Consider the following 19,742-nt stretch of genomic DNA (forward strand, 5'->3'; position numbering starts at 1 on the left):
AAAAAAAGGAAGAAATTACCGTGAACGTAAACTAGTTCATTTTAATCTGTGTGAACTGAACTTTGAGCTAGTTCTTGTGAAGTGCAAACTTGCACAACGCTATTGGCTGTGGAGAACTGATGGCTTAAAGTAATAGATAAACAATTGAAATACAGTATTTAACTAAAGGTAATGGGTAACATTTCAAATAGTTAGCAAAAACCACCTAAGCGGCAGGGCTGTGTATCGACAAGAATGAGGCCATACGATACGTGTTATAATACGGGGGGTTATGATTCAATTTACTGCGTTACTGTAAGCAAGGTGCTGAATTGGGATTTAAATCAAATTTTAGTAAAACCGTCGCAGTATAAAGACCACACCCCCATACACATACGATGTGACGCTGAAGTGGAAGATGCATTAAAAATTTAAAGTGTTTTTGAGAATCGATGTAGTATCATAAAACATCGCCATACTCAAGCATACTGATATTTCCTTACAGCCCTACTAAGCGGACAATTCAACAATAACCAAACTTTATTGTAACACTATCCCCTTTGATAAAATTAAAACGTTTAAAAAAAAAGTTTAAAATCAATTCAAAAGAACTCATTTGCAACATGACCTGTGGTGTCAATGGAGGGATACCTGAGATCATATGACAGGTCTGTAGGGGCACATTAGTAACAACAGGCTAAGAAAATTACACTCACCGGGTTGTCAGTCTGATTGATGCCGAGCAGGAAGACGAGCTCAGAGAAGAAGAGCGCCGCCACCAGGTTCCTGTGGATGGCGTGGAGGTTGGAACGGAGCCGGCGCAAGAGGCACAACAAGATGAAGGTGATGAGGAGGAGAACCAGGGAGACTGACACCGTGGTGTAGGTGACAATCTTCAGGGGGAGAACATCGCCGTGCTGTTGAGAGAGGTTCCAAGACGACAAGTCAGGCCTCAAATAACAAGGCAAGGGGCAGAAAACGGCAAGTTGGACATTTTAAATCTTTCTGGCAGTACCTCTCTCTTGGAAATGTCCATGAGCACGGCGAAGCTGCTCATATGGTTACACTGACAGCTAATGTGGGTGTTGTTCCTGTTGAGCACCTCACAGCCTTTGGCAGACCAGCCGCCTGTACCTCCGATCCTAAACACAAAAGAGATGAAAGGGAGACATTTACAGAAGAATGCAAACAAAAAAATATAGCATGAATGTTTTTTTTTACTGCAAGTTCATCTCTGAGGCCCTGAATACACTTGGGCGTGAGTGTGAACAACTCAAACTCACGCGATGGAGTGGTTCCAGAAGACACACACGGGTTTGGTTCTCTCCTCCGTCTCCAGCATGGTGTACTCCAATGTGATGGGGGGTTCCAGGACGGGAGGAAGGGGCGGACCCTCGTTGTGTACCGTGGCGCTCACTATGGCTGTGTTGATCACTGGGCGGTTGGGGAGCCTGAATAGATGTTTAACACAACAATTAACAATTAATTATGACCTTGAATGGTTAATTTAAAGTTTTTAATCAGTTTTACGGCTTTATTAACACAGATGCACTCACATCCACTCATACCATAACAGGCCCACGTCTAGTTTACATCTGGTCATATTCTGTTATATTTTTGCTTCCTATTCTTATCTTGGAAATATATATGCTTTGTGACTTTCTCTCTTTCCACACACATAACACTCCCTGACTCCCTGTTCAGTTTTTCTGAATAAATGAATTGTATCTTAAAGGCCACTGATAAGGCCTTCAAACACAACTGCAGTAAATATTATGACATGCAATGTAGGGTTTCTTCAAAGGTTTACAGAAAATGAAGGATTGTGTACACATTGCTAACTATAGTAGAGAGTTTTTTAGAGTTCAGATGGAGTGTGGGCTCTTTTCCCTTGGTTAAACATTATTCTTCGTTATTTTAGGCTTTGTTTACAACTGTTACAACTGGATTAGACCTCATTATTTAATCCAAGCAAAGTGCGTGAGAAAGTTGGTTTTAAGGTGATGAATCTACCTCAGACTCCTGCGGTCGGGGTCGTATCTTTCAGGGAGGAGTTTCCCCAGTGATTTGTACACTATCACCACGGCAACAGGAAGAGGGGCCGCTGGCTCGAGATGGCGCCGTCTCCTTTCGGACACTGTGTGCTCCTCCTCCTGTGGGGGTTCAGTCTGAGTCGGAGGGGCAGGGGTGGGCTCTGTTGGGAGGGCATAGCAAGAGATAACTTCAGAGACTAAGACTGGAGCTGTGTAGTTTTTTGTGTTTTTTTACACATTTTAAACTCTTGAAGCATAAAAGGAACAAATAGTGTGATTCTGCCGGTGCAACTACCTCTTTGGCCCGGAGTGCGGAGGTGGAACTGGGGGAAGTAGACGGACGACCCAAGGTCTTTGGAGTAATCTTCCTGGATGTCCTGGAACCGGGGCAAAGTCGCCCTCCCCGGATCCGACACGTCCAGGTAGTCCACGGTTAGAACTAGATAAGCGGCAGCAAGAACAGGGGACAGAGGCAAAAAATGAGGACGATATCTCAGATGTGATTTTGTTGCTGAGCTACGCACAGTGTGATCCACTCACTCATGTTGTCGGTGACGATAGTGAAGGGTTTCAGGTAGGTTTTCCTAACGTTCTGTGCCAGAGTATTGGCGTAGTCCTCGAAGTTGCGGAGCAGATGGGCGGTGCCACCCTCGGTCTTCTGGATCTGCTCCCAGTGCTCCTTGGTGTCAGGATCTAGTATGGCGCTACCTGCTCGCACCAAGTTCTGAAAAAATTTGGCAAAAGACATGAATGAAGCATTTTATGGCAGATAAGCGTATGAGTATTGAAAGTAACTGCCTTATATATTAATCAAAGAGGCTAATACTATAACAATGGTGGAAGTATTAGATAATGACAATGATGAATCAAGTTGCTCTCCCAGTGAGAATCAACCAGTGGAGGGCAGTGTGCCACCAGTGCTCCCAGTGCTCCGGACTGGGTTTCACTAAATCAAATCTAAAAGCTATCGCCTGCATTCTGCTTCTTTTCTACCTCGTTGAAGTCCGCATCCTTCATGGCAGTGAGGTCGAACCCTGCCTGCCGGCTCTCGTACCGCAGCACGTGATTCAGCAGCTGGGCGGCCATCTTCACGTCGTTGCCGTAGTAATGCCGGGTGTTGTTGGTGGCGCTGTGAAGCAAACGAACAATGGTCTTGGAGCGCTCGCTGTCCATCGTTGAACTGTTGCGCCGCAGGTCCTCATTCTGGGAGAATGGAGGTTCGAGGGATGGAAAGAGAACGAGTATGAGCAGGTCAAGGCAAAGGCAAGTTGAGTGGGTGCGAAACATAATGAAACACAATAGAAATTGGTAAACCCCCGGGATTAGTGGGGCTTTGAGAAGTTTACGCCTCGGGTATTAAGTTCAGGTTCAAACACAATAGGTGCAATACTTTGTTTAAATCTCCCATAGATCTCATCCTATGAAATTACACTGTGTTGAAACAACATCAGCTCCCTTACAATGCATACATTAGAATGCATTTTTTAATAAATGCTAGTAATTATTATGACTATTTAGAGAGATTAATGCAGAGTAGAGGCATAAACAGTCTAATGAAAATGTGACTGGTTAGCAATTAAAAATTAGAGCTACTGTAGTGCTTTATTTTATTTATTAATTTATTGTTTATGTGATACGTGCAGATTAAATAAACATTGACAGACTGAACAGTTATCCAATGCAAGTATGATTGTGTTTATAGCTGATGCTAGTTTGCAACACCTGTCCCTAGAAGGGATTTTATAATATAAAAAAGTAAGAGCTTTAGTTTATAAATAATGCATTTTTCAGTTTATCCGAAACTACAGAAGTATCTCAGCGCACATTTACACCTTCACTTTAGGTTAAACCTTGAAAATGGCCATCATCAAGTAAGAGATTTTTGGTTGAAAGTGACAATATTAATGTTTTATTATGCTTAGCACTGACCACTTTCTTCAGATGGGAGAAGGTGACGGTGGTGCAGTTGAAGAGCTCAGGTGACAACCAGCCCTTCTCATCGCTGCAGTGGCGGATGGCAGTACCTGTAAGAATACAAAAAACAGATTTAAATACTTACCTCTCTAGTTTCACATACATACGTCATATGCGTGTATAAAATATGCTCACAAAATGATAATAAGGCACGATAAAACAACACTATCACTTTGACTTTATATCAGAAACATTCCGTATATCATAGCACTGGGCAAAATCTTCTTTCCTGATATAGGTCATTTAATATCTCAATATGTATACTTGACAAATGCAAAGGTATTTATTTCTTATTTTAAAGAACTTTAGTGCAAAATAAACATAACCTGCAAGGATCAGAATGTAAAGTGACGTCCGAAGGATGTTAATATTGTTTTAATGCAATAGGAACAAAACAGAAATATATAGGCGATAGACAGATTTATATCATTTTTTAAGATATGTTGTCATATCGCTCTAATAAATCATGTATATAGTTCATAAGTTATATTATCCTTAAAATAAAACACTTCTTGTATTGGTGGTTTAAATATTTGAAGTCACACTGACTTGTTCCAGTCTGATTAAGTTTAAGAAAAGACAAATGCAAGTCTCATCAAATGCTATTGTTGCAAAGGAAGAAGTGGCTAAAGGACTTGACAGTTGGAGCTAAGAGAGGGCGAGGAGCAGTGTTAGCAAATAGATTCCCTAATGAGTCTGGGGTAACAACAATGAGGTCGCCATGGTGACGACAGTAACTAAGGGGTGTTTTACCAAGGAAAGTGAACTAGACTGGTTCTCCCTCTCACACACACACTGCTGGAGGAGGTGGGGCATCACCGGGTGTTTTTCCAGGAGTCTCTACAGACAAACCTGTACCTGATTGGCTGGTGGGAAAGCTCTGGTGGATCAACAGATCACTCAGAGGGCCTTATAACTGTGTTGTTAAGTTTCAGAGAGCAAGTGTGTGTGTTTATATGCCTTAAAATCGAAATGAAAATACATTGACGCACAAACATGCAGACACCCCATGCGGTTTTATTCAACTGTTGTTTCTCAATCACTGTGAATATTTTGGCAAATTATTGCAATAATTCCTAGGTAATGAACATTTATGGCGTTTTTTCTTTTTCTATTTTTCTTAAAGCGAGACCATGTGATTTTGAAGAAAATAAATGACACAGAATGTAAAATTCAATTCTTAGGCAATAAACAGGAGTCAGAAGTTTTGCCGCTACAGCGTTACTTAGTCTGGTATGGCCAATAGCTTTTGGTAGATAACGTTAGCTACCTTTGGGCAGATATTGATTTGAAACTAACTTTACTATGTCAGTTAGCTTACTTTATGGATCAATTTTTACTTGTGTTAGTGCACACAACATTTGAGCGTATACCGTTTTCCTACAACTATCTGACTGTCTGATGTATTGCTATGTGGCTGCTGTTAGCTAGCTAAACTAAGCTAAACTTAGCTCAACTAACCGGCAGTTGGTTTAGCTAATCATAAACAATGAAAAGAGCCTGTCTGCAGGTAATAAAATGTCAAACCATTCCTTTAACACATATTTTCTGTAAACAGGGTGACAAGACTTTACCTCAACATTGTCAATGACCTTGATATAAACTTTACGTGACCTGAAGCTCTTCTAATCTGCATTCATTTGAATTGGACCACACAAGGTGTGGCTTCATCTAGAGCTAAATAATTACTCCCCGTGTTGCATCTGTCATCAGAGGGATTTAAAAGCACTCACCGATCGATCCTTTGGGACAGTTCATTGCGGCGGGGCGTCCAAATTTGGTCTTGGGCCACCACACGCCTGCATCAAACGCCTTGGGACATCCCTCGTACACCACTGTGGAAGAGGACAAACAAACCATAGAAGGTTTAGATTTGTACATGGTTTTAAACCTGAGGCTGGATATTAATTGTAGGCCAGTAGATAAACGCACCATTCCTTACACACACAGCCTAAAATTGCAGTGTTTTTTCAGGCAGGTGTTGGAAGCTAAAAATAGAGTATCACTTGATGCTTAAATTGGCCCTAAGGGAAGTAAATCTGCAGGCTTGTTTGTAGCTCTTCTTACTGTAGTTGTGCACAACCTACGTATTATCCCTCTGTGTGTCATTAAATCTTATGTGCAGCACATCATTTCATAACCTAAATGAAACAAGATAGATAGATTTTTATATCTATGGATAGAACTTTTACTTTTGATAAAATGAACTCATCATTTACACATTCTAGTTTTCATATACCCACTATTTTCACTTTTCCATTTTTCTAGATCATAATTAACCTCTCGTAATGGGTCATTTCTACTAAAACACAAGACACTTTGTTATGACTAAAGGCTGTGGTGACATTAATCGCTGTGTTTGGCGCAGAGCTGACAGATCGGTATGAAGCCTGCCATGGATGGTCACATCTCAGTGACCCACAGGACATGACCAAAGAAACCTCTCACTTGTTTCATTCTTTCATCCCCATCTTCACTCCCTCCCTCACTCACTCCTTTCCTGCATCAGAATTGGACACTTTATATGTAAAACAAATGCCTTAAATCCACTTAATCAATGAACAAAGCTAGATTTTGTTATCAAAAGGAACCAGCCATTAACAGTCCAAACACGTTCGGGGACTTTGAAGAGCTTCATATTAGGTCAAACAGTGAGCACATTGACATTCTTTCTCTGTTCAGACTTTGTGGTTTTGTCTTCTATTCATCTCTACTGTATTGTGCGTGTGCAGTCCCACTGCCAAGTCGGCTCACTAGCCAGGCTTGCCTCTTCTGCTTGAATGGGTGGCGACAAAGACGTGCAGTTAGGTCAACTGCAGCACCAGCAGATGGGAGCGACAATATTTGTCTACGTTTGACACTTCATCGATTCATCCGGGGTTACTCTATGAATCTCAACATTTGAAGGAATAATACATAGACTTATGAGCATATTTTTTAAATCACTGTCCTTATCATGAACACTTTGAGCCATTTTGTCCAACTAGGCAAATGTATCTGAATTCATGGCTTCACTTTTCTTTGACAGTGTTCAGTAGTATTATGAACTTGTTTTACTTCCATGTTCGTAATTGTTTGAGTTAATCTTATTATTAATTTAATTAAATAGACAAATTAATATTTTAAAATTTTCTATTTAATGCCAGTAAAAATGGACTCTTTAGCAGGGCTTTAGCTGAAAAGTCATAAAGGTTTATGTACCCCTTTCTTGCAACATTTAGAGCTGTTGTTAAAGATTTTGGTCACTCATGTTCTTGTTTTCTTGCCTTAAAAATATTAGAAAAAAAAATCATTGAGGAAATCAGGAAAGATGTCATTGAAAACGATATGATCTCACATACCCTCGCATCCAATGGGAGTGACCTCTGCGAAGGGGTTATCACAGCGGTTACACTGACGACCGATGACTCCTCCTTTACAGGGACACTGCCCAGTGACAGCGTCGCATGTTCGAGACTCGGAACCAATAGAGAAACACTCGCAGGGGTAGCAAGTGTCCTCACCTTCTGGTCGATAGTGGTTTTCCTGTTCAAAGAGGAGAAGACAAAGATGATTGTGATGATCATTTAGGTAAGAATCAAGTGTAACACTGGGAAATGTCAAGTTATGCATATTTTACCTTGCAGCGACACTCTCCAGAAGTCTTGTTGCAGTCTTTATGAAATCCCCTATTAGTATCACAGTTACAGGGTCCACACATAGGACTGCCCCACCAACCTTGAGGACACGGCTTCTCCACTCTGTCATCAAAGACAATGACACATTAATTAATGTACGTAGATTAAGGCTCAGCCCACGTACATCATAAAATAAAACGTGTTTTTCCACCATATAAGTGAAGGAGTATAGGTTAGAAACTGATTTTTGGCATAAAATTGATCCTAAAATGCAATTTAACCCTGCATGCAACCTCAAATTTGTACTAGCAATACCATATGTTTTTCTCTCTACTCTCTTGAAACTTGTATTGAAGATGACATTCTGATTATGTAGGAAGACAGTGGGGCTGAGGTACTATGATTCAATCGTAACCTGAAAAAGTGGACTAAACTGTTAGATAGATAGTAATCAGTCTTTTGGTCAACAGACAGTAAGACCAGTGAACCCATTGTGGTTCCAATTCTTTTCAAATAAAAGAGTTTCATACAAAGCAAAGTGAGGGTTGATCAGTTTTTGACTTGTTACTGACTTGGTATCAGCTCAAACAACATACCTGATAGTTGACTATCTCTTAAGTCTATCTCCAACTCCAAACACTCTTCGTCGCCCTGAATCTAAAATAAACTTCCTCTACACTTTTAAGTCAGTGAATGAGGCGTGACTCAATCACACCAACCCACACAGACTCTCTTTCTCGTCTCAAGAGATACGATCTTAGACTCAGCGATGTGATCTGATAGGGGACGAGCAGCGGTATGAGGGCAGTGGTGACAAAACACCTATGGAGGATCAGTCAGGCATAGGGGGGTCCCCACATCCTGCTTGAGACAGGACATGATGGGTGTCGTATAGGTCAGGGTTCAGGAGGAATCGGGCTGGCTAATTCACTTGCATACTTTTTTACTTACTTTCCAATTTCACCTAATAGTTCTTTTTGATGTCTGATCTTTCTTTTCTCTCTCTCTCTCACATACACACACACACACACACACACACACACACACACACACACACACACACACACACACACACACACACACACACACACACAGACACACACACACACACACACACACACACACACACACACACACACACACACACACACACACACACACACACAGGAACTCAAGCACTGTCGAGGTCAGATTACTGACTAATAAAGCTGCTCTGAAAGACTCAGGAGGTTGGCAACTTTACAAAAAGCGCAAGATCCTAACATAACTAAAGGAGATTAGTGCACTTTGTCTCTTTGGAAGAGTAAGTCCATTTTTAGTCTGCTTCATTTTCAACATCTGGATAGAAAAGGGCTGTCTTGGAGGGAGCATTATGCATGAAAAGTTTACTTCTTTAAACTGCAGGTATAAAGATGAAGAATCTGTATAAGTGTGATTTTTCAAAAGTAAAGATCTAAAAGGTACAACTTTTATCATTTTACCATCATTAAAGCATTACCTTATTTAAACACAACTGTAAAACAACATTCAAACACACACACACACACATACACACACAGAAAGGGACCTTACTTGTTTTCACAGTACTGGCCGTAGTGGTTCTGTCCACATTCACAGGTGTAGCCGTGGGAGGAACTTGGTTTACGAACGCAGGTGGAAACATGCTCGCAAGGGTTGAGCTGGCAAGCATCCACGCACTCCTTACCGAAGAAACCTGTAAGACACAGGGAAAAAGAGTGAGGAATGACACTTGAGTGATATGTAGAGTTAAATTGGAGCCTATGTGTTTGTGCAACTGTGTATAACCTGGGTCGCAGACACAGGTGTGTGTGCTCCAGTCGTCGCTGCAGTGGCTGTTCTCAGGGCAGATGTTGGAGTCGCAGGGGTCGGCCAGGTCGCAGCCGTCTTCCACGCGGATCTTCAGGCCCCGAGCCATGTTCACATTGGCCACGTTGGTGGACGTCTCGCCCATACGCACACCCTGATGGAGAACACACATCAGTGATGAAGAAGAAGAGGCGGGACAAGGAGAAAGTAAAGAAAGATGGAGAAAAAAGTTGTTTCTATTCAAAAGTTTGAAAACACACTTACCTGTATGCAGCCAACAAATCCTTTTCTGACATGGTTGCCCTCTCCAGGCAAGCCTCCTATATGAAGACTTTGCAGCTTCAATCCTGGGAGCTCATTACCAATCTCCACTGACTTCTGCTTAAAAACACAGAGTTGAAAAGGAAATCAGAAATCATGTTCTGGCCAGGTTCGGACCACTGGACATGGTGCTTGAAGTTGTTTTAAAGTGAACATATAGATATAAATGAGTAAAATTTATGGACCTAATGTCTGTGTTTGGCTGATTATTGTTCAGTGCTGAGGTTTGTTATTAAGCCTAGGTGACAATGCTTGAACGCAACACATATCAGGTAGTCAATGTTCACGTAACAAAAACTCAATACGTCAGCTTACATTAACTGTGTTAGGATCAGGTCTGGTACGAACATAAAAAACAGAACGCATGTCAGGTCCGCTTTGGGCTCGGACAGAAATATGCAGTCCAAGCCACACTGTGATGTGTACATCCTTTCCTTTTTGTGATGTTATTTGCCTGTACCTGGTACATGCCGTAGTCCAGGGACACAGAAGCCATGTATTTGATGTCCTTGCCGTCTTTAACGCTTCTCAGTTCTACCAGCAGGTGGTGCCACTCCCCGTCATTGACCCGAACTTGGGGGAAACTCAGCGATGCCACTAGCTGCTCCCTCAGGAAAACCTCCATACGGACCTGTTGCTCACTCACCTGAATGGTGGGAAAGATTGACAAATCTAATGACAAGATTGCAATTTTTAATTGTACAACCTACAGTTATTATATTGCCTATAAATAAATAAAAAAATTAGAAGTTGATTACGAATAACTAACTTCTCAGCGGTAAAAAAAAACAACCTTTGCACTATATGCTGATGACATTTTCATTTACAATCATTTGTTGGCAATGTGCTGTGTACTGTATCTCACCATGAGGTTGATAGTGGAGTAGGGCCCTGCGGTGGCCTGCATCAGGGTGCCAGCAGGCTGCCTTGTGCGGAACATCAAGCCCATGTACCAGGGAACGGTAACGGTAATATCCGTCTCGCTCCAGGAGACCAGCGCCTGGCCATCAAAGAACTGAGGGGATGGCATCACTGGACAGGGACAAGAGTAGGAGGAAGAGTAATGGTATAATATAATTAGTGTTTAAGGTTTAATCTGTGCCATATTTTTACTGAAACAGTGTTATTCCAATTAACATGTTGGATCACTGCTATGAAGGTCTACAGGTCAGGCGTCACAGAGATCTGCTGGATTGCTCCGGGATACAGAAACAGGAAAAATTATCTGTTTTTCTGCTGCAAATGAAGATAAAGGTGTCAATATGAGGGAACATGAATTCAGCAGTGATGTCAAATGTATTTATCTTCCTCAGGGAAGTGAAACAGAAGTTGACCATGAAGAGTGAGCAAGTAGTGACCGTGTCTTTGTGTCGCAAGTGGGTTTATGGGGAAAGCGGTCTTTCTTTTGAGGAAAACTAGCTGTGACAATACAACTTTTACAAGGTAGAAGCTATCAGTTTTTAATTTGTTTTACTGGAATCATACTGAAGCGTTATAGTTGAATATATGTGGATTCAAAATAAAAGCAATAGAACTTCAATAGTTTGGTTACTGTGCTGAAATGTGATATTCGACTAGTTCAAATTTATCTTATTATTTTTATCTATTTCATGTGATATAATTACTACCTTATGTTTTAGGATTACTACACAGTTATTCTTAAACAAACATTCAGTGCCTAGAGACATTCTGAAAATCCACAGAAAATCCCACAGACATGACACATACTGCAGTAGATACCTTAAGCTCCTTCTGTAGATGTTGAGAGACAGAGATCAAGAAACACAAATGCAAATACAACCACCCATGCACACGCACGGCAAGGGTCCACCTTTCAGCACATAGGCTCCAAGTGTTTCCTCCTGTATGACCGAGAGCATAAACCATGTATGCTCTTGGTTTCCCCCGGGGGCATGTTTTTCAACAGAAGCATTCCCAAATACACAGATACACAAGCTGTAATTATGGGTGAAAGCACATATTTGTTCCAGGTAACTACAGTGGCTTTAGACTAACTACTTCACCAAAGCTTAGTCAAGTAGAAAAAGAAGACACAGACAAGACACAGTTCAAAAGAGTTAGAACGAAAGAGTACAGGATGCTCTGTGAGGCTGTATTTCAACACAAAGGTGCTATACGCTAAATGTGAGCATGTAAGCACGCTTTATCAGCACTAACATGCTCATGTTGAAAATTCCGTCTGGTGTTTAGCAAGTAATATATATCAGGTTCGCCATCCAAGTGTAGCACTTTGGTAACTTTATTACCAATTTTCATTATCTAAACCTCATCTTTTCTTGGCGTTTTATTAAGAGATTGGGCAAAACTTTAATTCTAATTCTAATATCAGTCTTTAAGTCTGCTGGATCAGAGTGAGCTCCAATTTGCAGATGGGAGAGCAGGAACGGTAGCACTTTGACCAGGTCTGAGGACTTTAGTCATACCGCACTACGGACATAAACAGGTCTGCAGCCAAGTCCAACTAGAATCAAAGCAGACACTTTTAGTATGTCTCACTTGAACAACTTTCCACACTTAAATGTGTTAAAATAAATCGTTAATTACTGCAACCGCTTGTTTGACACCGGTCCAGAGATTCAAACTTGAGATGCGCTTGTCATAACAAGCTACTGCCACCCATGTAGAGGCAAGTGTTTTCCAGCACACAGTGTGCTTATATTTAGTCTGACTGTAATCTGCTGTAAATTGGCGTGACAGGACTCATTCCTTGTATTGTTTTTTTAAAAATAGTCTGTACAATTGAAATCTGATCAGACAGAATTAGAAGAAACAGTCCTTCCAGGTGGGTGCCTTCCAGTGGAATTCCGTGTTTTCATGTCCGTCCAGTCTGGATGATTTTGGCAGCGTCAAAAAAAACACAATAACAAATCTCCTGTTTCCAGCGTGGCAGCTAGGTGTGTGAATCCTTAAACCAAATGTGTCAACAAGCACCGGAGCAGCCAAAACATCTTGCTCAGCTCACTGTGATCCCGGCCCAGTTCGGATACTGGATACCGGGGGGGGGCTGCCACTGGCTATGCGGCTACCTCATAGACGAAAGGGCGAGGAGAGGTATTCACACCTTCACACATTGTTTGGAAGCTCGCCCTGAGCAGGAAATCTTCTGTTCTCTCCTTACCATAGAAGAACATGAGACGGGTTATGGAGTGTAAATAACAACACAGCTGCGATGCTTTTATGTTACCTTGGCTAACAAGCGTATAACCCCTCATTACCCCTCCATCTATACGTACTGTATATAAACAGGAGATCAAAATTACAGAACAAATGATTAATATTGTATTTATTCTGAAATATTCTTAGTTTTTACTGTTCAGAATTTGATAGAATATCCGCTGTGGCTATACCACTGCTGTACTAGTATTGTTTTGTTTTTTCAAATAATCAAGGTACTTCAACAAAAACCTTTAATTTGTGTAGGCTAAGCACAGTGACCATTGCATCATATTTAAACAAAGTTGTCTTAGGGCTAAAGGATTCAAAAATGAATAGGAAGTGAAGAGGCCTTTGCTTTGAATGACATCAGCACATCTGTGCCCACAGGACATTACTAGTTTCTCACACTGCTCTGGTTTGATCTTGGTCCATTCTTCTTCAGTCTCTTCCACAGTTCACTAACTGTGGTGGGTTTCTTAGACATTACTTTGTTGCCAATGATTTTCCAGAGATTCTCTATGGGGTTTAGATCTGGACTCTGGGCTGGCCTTTTCATTGTTTCAATATTCTTAGCTTAAAGGAACTGTGTAACCCATTTTGCAGTGTAGGTCTGCATCAGAGTAACAAGAGGTGGCAACAGTCACACAGAGGACAGCCGTGAGGTATGTGTATGTGTTTTGTTACATCCTTTGTCTGGGTTTTGATAAGTGAGTCAGTTGTTGCCCTTTAACTCCAAACCTGAGGCTATCTTAAGTGTCTGTACAGTAGTGAGCAGAGGCTTCACTGTGAATCTCCATTGTGGCTTCTGCATGAGTCACACTGAGTCAGGGGAGGTGCTCTTTATCCCATTTGATCTCCCAAGCACTCACTATTTCCTGGAAGTCCTCGAGACACACACACACACGCGCACACACACACACACACAGTGCGCACTTACTGTAGGTAAACACAAGCATGTGTACGCTGAGAGGTTCACAGAGGAGCATGTAGATACAGGCAGAGTTAGCCAGACACACCTTCACATCAATGCATATCTAAATGCAAAAACTCACATGTAGATACAGACACTTTTCAACTCTGTCCTGAAAGATAACTCTTCTTCTTACCTTGCTCGCAATTCTTGCCTCCGTAGCCAGTTGGGCAGTCGCAGCTGTAGGTGTTCCACTTGCTGACGCACACTCCTCCGTTCTGACAGACGTTATCCGTGCAAAAGTTTTTCCTAGCTGGACAACCTTGACAACAAACATAGAAAAATAATAAAAAAATATGTTAACAATGAATGCATCTGTTTATGGGCTGCAAAACTCTAGTCATCTTTAAATCTGCTAACCTTAGCTCACTGCTCATGTTAAAAGCAGTTTTATTTAAAGTAGCAAAAGCAGCACACTGTTCCTCTTTCATACTTTTCTTTTCATGCATTAAATTAGGCTGTTTCACCTCTGAGCCCTTGAAAATCCTGAAGTCAGACGATAATGTCTGTACTTGTGTGCAGTTAAACTCATGTCTAATGTCTAACCTGCTGCCGTGCCGTTGTTAGCGATGTAGCTGGCCATGTCGACAGGTTTGCTGTCGATGCTGAGGTTTCTCATGCAGCCCACAAAGTCTCTGTTCCTGACCGGGAAGTCCTCAGGTAGGTTAGGAACTCCGCCTAGCAACAGCGGTCCTGTCAAATCCAGTGACCTGCAGAGGACAGACAGTTATTGGATCATTTGTACTTACAATTTACCATAAAATTAGAGTCAGGTGCGGGAAAAACACAAACACACACTGATTAAGCATCTACAATGAATAAACTCATACTTTGACTCTGTGAATAACTTGTTTTCCTTGTTGCTTGCATGAGAGAAACAAAAGAATGGCACCCTTTCAGTGCCCTGAGTTCACACCAGAAAGGGCAACTGAGGTAAGGCTTCAGCCCCTTAGCATGATTCTGAAATATGTTTACAAAGGGTAAATCTGTCACAAGGCTAACTGCTTCCATCGCCATGACTGAGTCAGGTTCCACAAAGAGTAGGTCATGTAGGAAGCTGCTTACACCTCCATCCTCTAAAACACTCAACATCAAACATCACCGCTGTAAGAGACTTAATGTAATGCATTGCTAAACCGTTGAACCCAAGGGTGCATACAAACACTGTTGCATGGCCGGGAGCATGTGAATTGTATTCAGAGAGTCTTTGAGAAAAAAAAAATTAAAAATCCAGTTTTTTGTTTTAGTTACACAGACACACACTAAGAATTTGTTTGCATGAATATAATAATGCATTCTGATGGATGGATTGATAATATTTGTTTGATGAGTTTGAGGAAAAGCATTACAATTCCATATTTATCAGTTTAACATATTTTGCGAGAGGTTAAGTTTTTGCATTTATTAGACAACAAGAAAAAACAGAAAAAAAATCTAGAACTGAAATTATAAAATATCTCGTCAGGCAACAAGAGAACCTATCAGAAGAATTCAAATGAGAAATTGTGGATGTGAGAAGTGATTCTAAACTTGACTTGACCTCCATTATGATAGAGAAATACGTCATGAGGACATTTGTGCAGAGACTTACAGTTTGTTGTAGATGTAGAGTTGTAACAATAATAGTAGACGGTGTAAAAGTACAATGTGTAATGAGTGTAAGAGATAGTTAATAGAGCACATGTGATGGGTCATACTCAATGGATTCTAATTAAATTGCTAAAAATACATATTTGCACAATTAGGAAATATGTTCTCGTCTTAACAGCCTCGTGATTGTTTCTGTTTCAGTGGCGTTTCTCAGGTTTACCCTCCCGCAACAGCGCTGGCCGGAAACTGAACTTGCAGCATAATGTATATTACATTTTCCAGCTCTACACAGTTAAAGTATCTAAACGCCTCTTGGCCCCTGTGACCTGTGCAACAAGTTCCTCAAGGAATGTAACCTCATTAAGTCCTCTTTGAAGCTCTCTCTCTCTCTCTCTCTCTCTCTCTCTCTCTCTCTCTCTCTCTCTCTCTCTCTCTCTCTCTCTCTCTCTCTCTCTCTCTCTCTCTCTCTCTCTCTCTCTCTCTCTCTCCCCACCCTCTGCAAAGTAAATGTGTCTCAGCATGCAAGCTCTCCATAAGACTCATTAAAAAGAAGTCTGACGCCATAAAAAATGAAAATTCATTAGTGTGTACTAAACAGTAAGTTGGATTAAGCCTGTGCTGGGGTGAGCTTTTTGGTGTCCAAGGCCGTGTCTGACAGCAGAAAGGCCGCGATGATGAGCACTCAGATTAATAGACAAAAGGAGGAGAGGAGAGTTGTATAATCTGTCGTAATGATAGTTTATGTGCAGAGTGTGCGTGGGAGGGATTGGGGATAATCAGTGTAAAGACCTAAAGAGAGAAAATGATTGAAAGACAGAAAAAGACTCTAGCTTACTTCTTCTGTCCGGTCTGGGTGCCTTGGGCGGCGCAGGAGTAGTTTCCGATCTGCTTTCCGAAGCGAACAGCCATGGAGATGTCACAGTCGTCTACAGCAACTACAGCCACCTTTTCTCCAGAAGGGCCATGTGGGATGCCTAGGCGCCCAATGTTCGGCTGGAAAAATAAAACAAAATAAAGATAGAGATAAATTAATTCGATAAAACAGATATCTTGGTTTGATTTTTTAAAAAGTCAACATATTGAGTCAGCTGTAACACCTGGAAACTACAATCTGGAAATAGGTGTGTGATAAATACAAAGCAAGCAAGCAGAGAATCAAAGAGAAACAGCTCATCTCAGAGTAATGGATTGACGGTTGGAGAAGTAAAAAGAAAGCTAAAAGTTACGGGGAATGGATAAATGGTTACAATAGATGGCTAAACGCTACAAATAATGGATACATTGTTACAATAGGTAGTTAAAACTCAATGATACTGGATAAAATAGTTAGCCAAAAGTCATGCATAAATGAGTGGAGTAGTTAGCTTAATTATAGAATTAACAGTTGAGATAGTTAGCTAAAAATAATGGATAGTTAAAATAGCTAAACATGTAATGGATAAATGGTTGAAATAGTCGAAAATTAATGAAATAAGTTGAAATAGTTAGCATAAGGTAATAGCTAAAATCAGATGGATAAAATGGTTAGAAATCCTGAACTTCTAAAAATGGCAATAGTTAATGACACCTTAAGCAAACCTTGACAGTTCAATTGTATGAAAACAATGTCAACATATGGTATGGTAATATAATCTATCATAGCCCCGTTTATATGATTATCAGTTAAATAAAATCCAGTTTTAAATTTATTTAAATGCACACACATGATAGGTGTTGAGGAACCACCGCTCTACACTACATGGAATCCCATCTATTGCCTGCATTTGCCTACCCCAGCAACAAAGTGATCTTTCCTACAGTGTATTGTTATGGTAACTCTTGACTGACTGAATTTAGTTAAACATTTAAATGCTTGATTTCTTTCTTTATTTCTTTGTATTCATTGTGAGAAACTTGGCTGAGCTTTGTTACCCGATAAGTGCTGTTCAGAGCTACACAAACAATGTCTATCTGACTTTAGCCAACTTGGAGCAGAAGTACACAGGCCTCTCTGGGCTTACGGCGACAAAAAGCCCATTGTGCATTAGCTCTCACCTAATGATTACAAAGTAGGCTAATTCTTCCATCAAGGCCTGTGGCCGACAAATGCTGATCTGAGAAAATGTGGATCAGCTTAGAAAATCCGGCCACCAAATCGCTTTAGTTTTTGTAATATCTAACCTGAGAACGAAGTTCATTGGGGTGTTGTACTTAACAATAGTGGTCTTGGAACAGGAAGCCGAAGTAATTTCAGTTCAATGAAAAAATGTTTCCAACAGTTATATAACACCTCTTGTCTTTGCTTAATGTATGAGCCATCAAAAATGAATTATTTAGACGTTCTATATTGATTTTTTAATGCAATTTATGTAAAAACCTGTACAGTGGATTTTCATTTTCTTGCTGGGATAATAAATTATTAGTTATCCGTCTGTGCTATCTATCCTGGGAGAATGGTAAATCTCATAACTACAATAACACACAACAATGGGACTACAGATCCCAGATCTGATCACAGCGCAGTGTTTACTTAAGGTTTAGAGATTTGACAGTTTGAGCGATAGCATGAGAGACTTTCAATCCATTACAGTGGTACATCTACAGTACACTGAACAATGTAACAAATTGAAGCTGTTTGCAGCTGCTCCTTTCCGTCATTTTCTTCATCTTTGGTATGAATTTGAGAGAAAAGAGAACGATGTAGAAAGAAAAAGAGAGGCGTGCAATGAAAGACAATGTGTGCGCATGTGTGTGTCTGCTTCATAAATAGGATTAGAGTAATGAGATACTGGTGTGGTGAGACTCAAAGCAAACAAAGGAAGAGGAAAAAAGAGGGCGAAAAATAGAGAAGAAAAAGCGACACACAAATTAGGGAAGTGGACTGACCAGAAATAAGAGCCTGAAAGAGAGAGACAAAAGAGAATCTGGCGGACGGGTAAAAATGAGCAACAGAGTGGTGCAGTGTCTTCTATTTTGGCTCAGGTGGGCTCCGATCAGGACATTTTTTCCAACCTACAGGGAATTTATCGCCGCCACTCCCTTCAACATGCCCTGTTTCCACCGATTGCATCAAAAACACTTTCACACTTTCCACAAAGACAAACAGGAAGGCCAACTGAACAGGACTACACCTCTGACGTCACTGCTGTTTTCTTTCTTTTTCACCTTTAATATCATTTGGAAACTCACGATCGCGGACAGAGCCATTTTACACACACACACACACACACACACACACACAAGCACAGAGAAAGAGAGTGAGTGAGTAAGCTGTGCATTTGATCCCTTTCCTGTGGAAGTGTCACAATAGATAGGGCAGCACACAGAAGCCATATCAAGTGTGGCTGAAGAACAAGGCATCATGGGTGAACTCTGTCATGTCTCCTATAACTTTGAACTTGGATTTTGTTATTCACAACTTCATACTTATAAGAGGTGTAAAATTAAATAATTCATCACTGAATGTTAATTAGGGCTGCAAATAATTACTTTTGTCAATTAAACTAAAAACGATTTTTTTTCATTCATCAATCATCTTTCAGTTCTATAAAACATCAGAAAACAGAGAAATTAATAATTTCCACTAATCCAGGTTATGTCATCAAATGGCTTGTTTGGCATGAAAAACATTACAACATACTTAATAATAACTGCATTTAAATTTCAACTTTTAAAAATGGAATTAATATATACTGAGCCAGGGTTCATGCTGTTGGTCCCATACAACCTCTCACAGACGTATCTTCGTATCTGTGTCAGTAACCTATAATCACCTTGAATGCCGAGCATGTATAGCAATCATGATAGTAGGAAACCACACTGTCACTGGCAACCGACCAACTGCACCACTACAGGTGTCTACTTGTGTTAACCCCTTCTACCCTCACCCCCTAACATCGCCATAGTGTCTAAAAAAATCCGCCGGCATCTAAGAGTTGACTGAAGCAGCGTAATTCAAATCAGAAAAGTAGGATGGGCCGTAGGTCATGATTTAATGTGTCTTTATGAAACTTGGATTCCACCTCCTGAACTGACACGACAGTAGCCTGTGGTGAAACGCTGCACGCTTCAGGTGAGGCAGTGTGTCATGGTAGTGTAAGAAAATAGTTTAGACTTGTGGCAAAATGTCTATGAAATGTGAATGGGCCTTAAATGTATTGGTATGAAAAACTCATGAATGCCCCTGTGGGCAGCCTGTGAACAAGGGACTTGATCCAGTGTGTGCGAGGGGGGGATCTGGGTTTGTTCAGAAAGCAGCAAAGCCTGAAGCTGAAA

At 40.8% G+C, this 19,742-nt stretch overlaps 1 protein-coding gene across 6 annotated transcripts in view; it reads right to left on the bottom strand.

The window, feature by feature from the left end:
* The window catches only part of celsr1a (cadherin EGF LAG seven-pass G-type receptor 1a), a 92,955-nt gene that overhangs the window by 11,960 nt on the left and 61,253 nt on the right, over positions 1 to 19,742 (bottom strand). For 5 of the 6 annotated variants that reach the window (XM_083935029.1, XM_083935030.1, XM_083935028.1 and 2 more), the window contains 19 exons: positions 16,324 to 16,481; positions 14,445 to 14,608; positions 14,035 to 14,160; positions 10,617 to 10,783; positions 10,212 to 10,397; positions 9,695 to 9,808; positions 9,410 to 9,584; positions 9,176 to 9,317; positions 7,606 to 7,726; positions 7,328 to 7,511; positions 5,720 to 5,821; positions 3,942 to 4,036; positions 3,006 to 3,215; positions 2,553 to 2,736; positions 2,305 to 2,451; positions 1,993 to 2,173; positions 1,263 to 1,430; positions 995 to 1,121; positions 696 to 896 (listed from right to left, as the gene is read on the bottom strand). In XM_083935029.1, coding sequence (XP_083791155.1) covers positions 696 to 896; positions 995 to 1,121; positions 1,263 to 1,430; positions 1,993 to 2,173; positions 2,305 to 2,451; positions 2,553 to 2,736; positions 3,006 to 3,215; positions 3,942 to 4,036; positions 5,720 to 5,821; positions 7,328 to 7,511; positions 7,606 to 7,726; positions 9,176 to 9,317; positions 9,410 to 9,584; positions 9,695 to 9,808; positions 10,212 to 10,397; positions 10,617 to 10,783; positions 14,035 to 14,160; positions 14,445 to 14,608; positions 16,324 to 16,481 — 2,952 coding nt within the window. The remainder of the gene's footprint in view (positions 1 to 695; positions 897 to 994; positions 1,122 to 1,262; positions 1,431 to 1,992; positions 2,174 to 2,304; positions 2,452 to 2,552; positions 2,737 to 3,005; positions 3,216 to 3,941; positions 4,037 to 5,719; positions 5,822 to 7,327; positions 7,512 to 7,605; positions 7,727 to 9,175; positions 9,318 to 9,409; positions 9,585 to 9,694; positions 9,809 to 10,211; positions 10,398 to 10,616; positions 10,784 to 14,034; positions 14,161 to 14,444; positions 14,609 to 16,323; positions 16,482 to 19,742) is intronic. The other variant, XM_083935027.1, reaches the window with a different exon arrangement.

This window comes from Echiichthys vipera (assembly GCF_963691815.1).
Source record: "Echiichthys vipera genome assembly, chromosome: 20".
NCBI lineage: Eukaryota > Metazoa > Chordata > Actinopteri > Perciformes > Trachinidae > Echiichthys > Echiichthys vipera.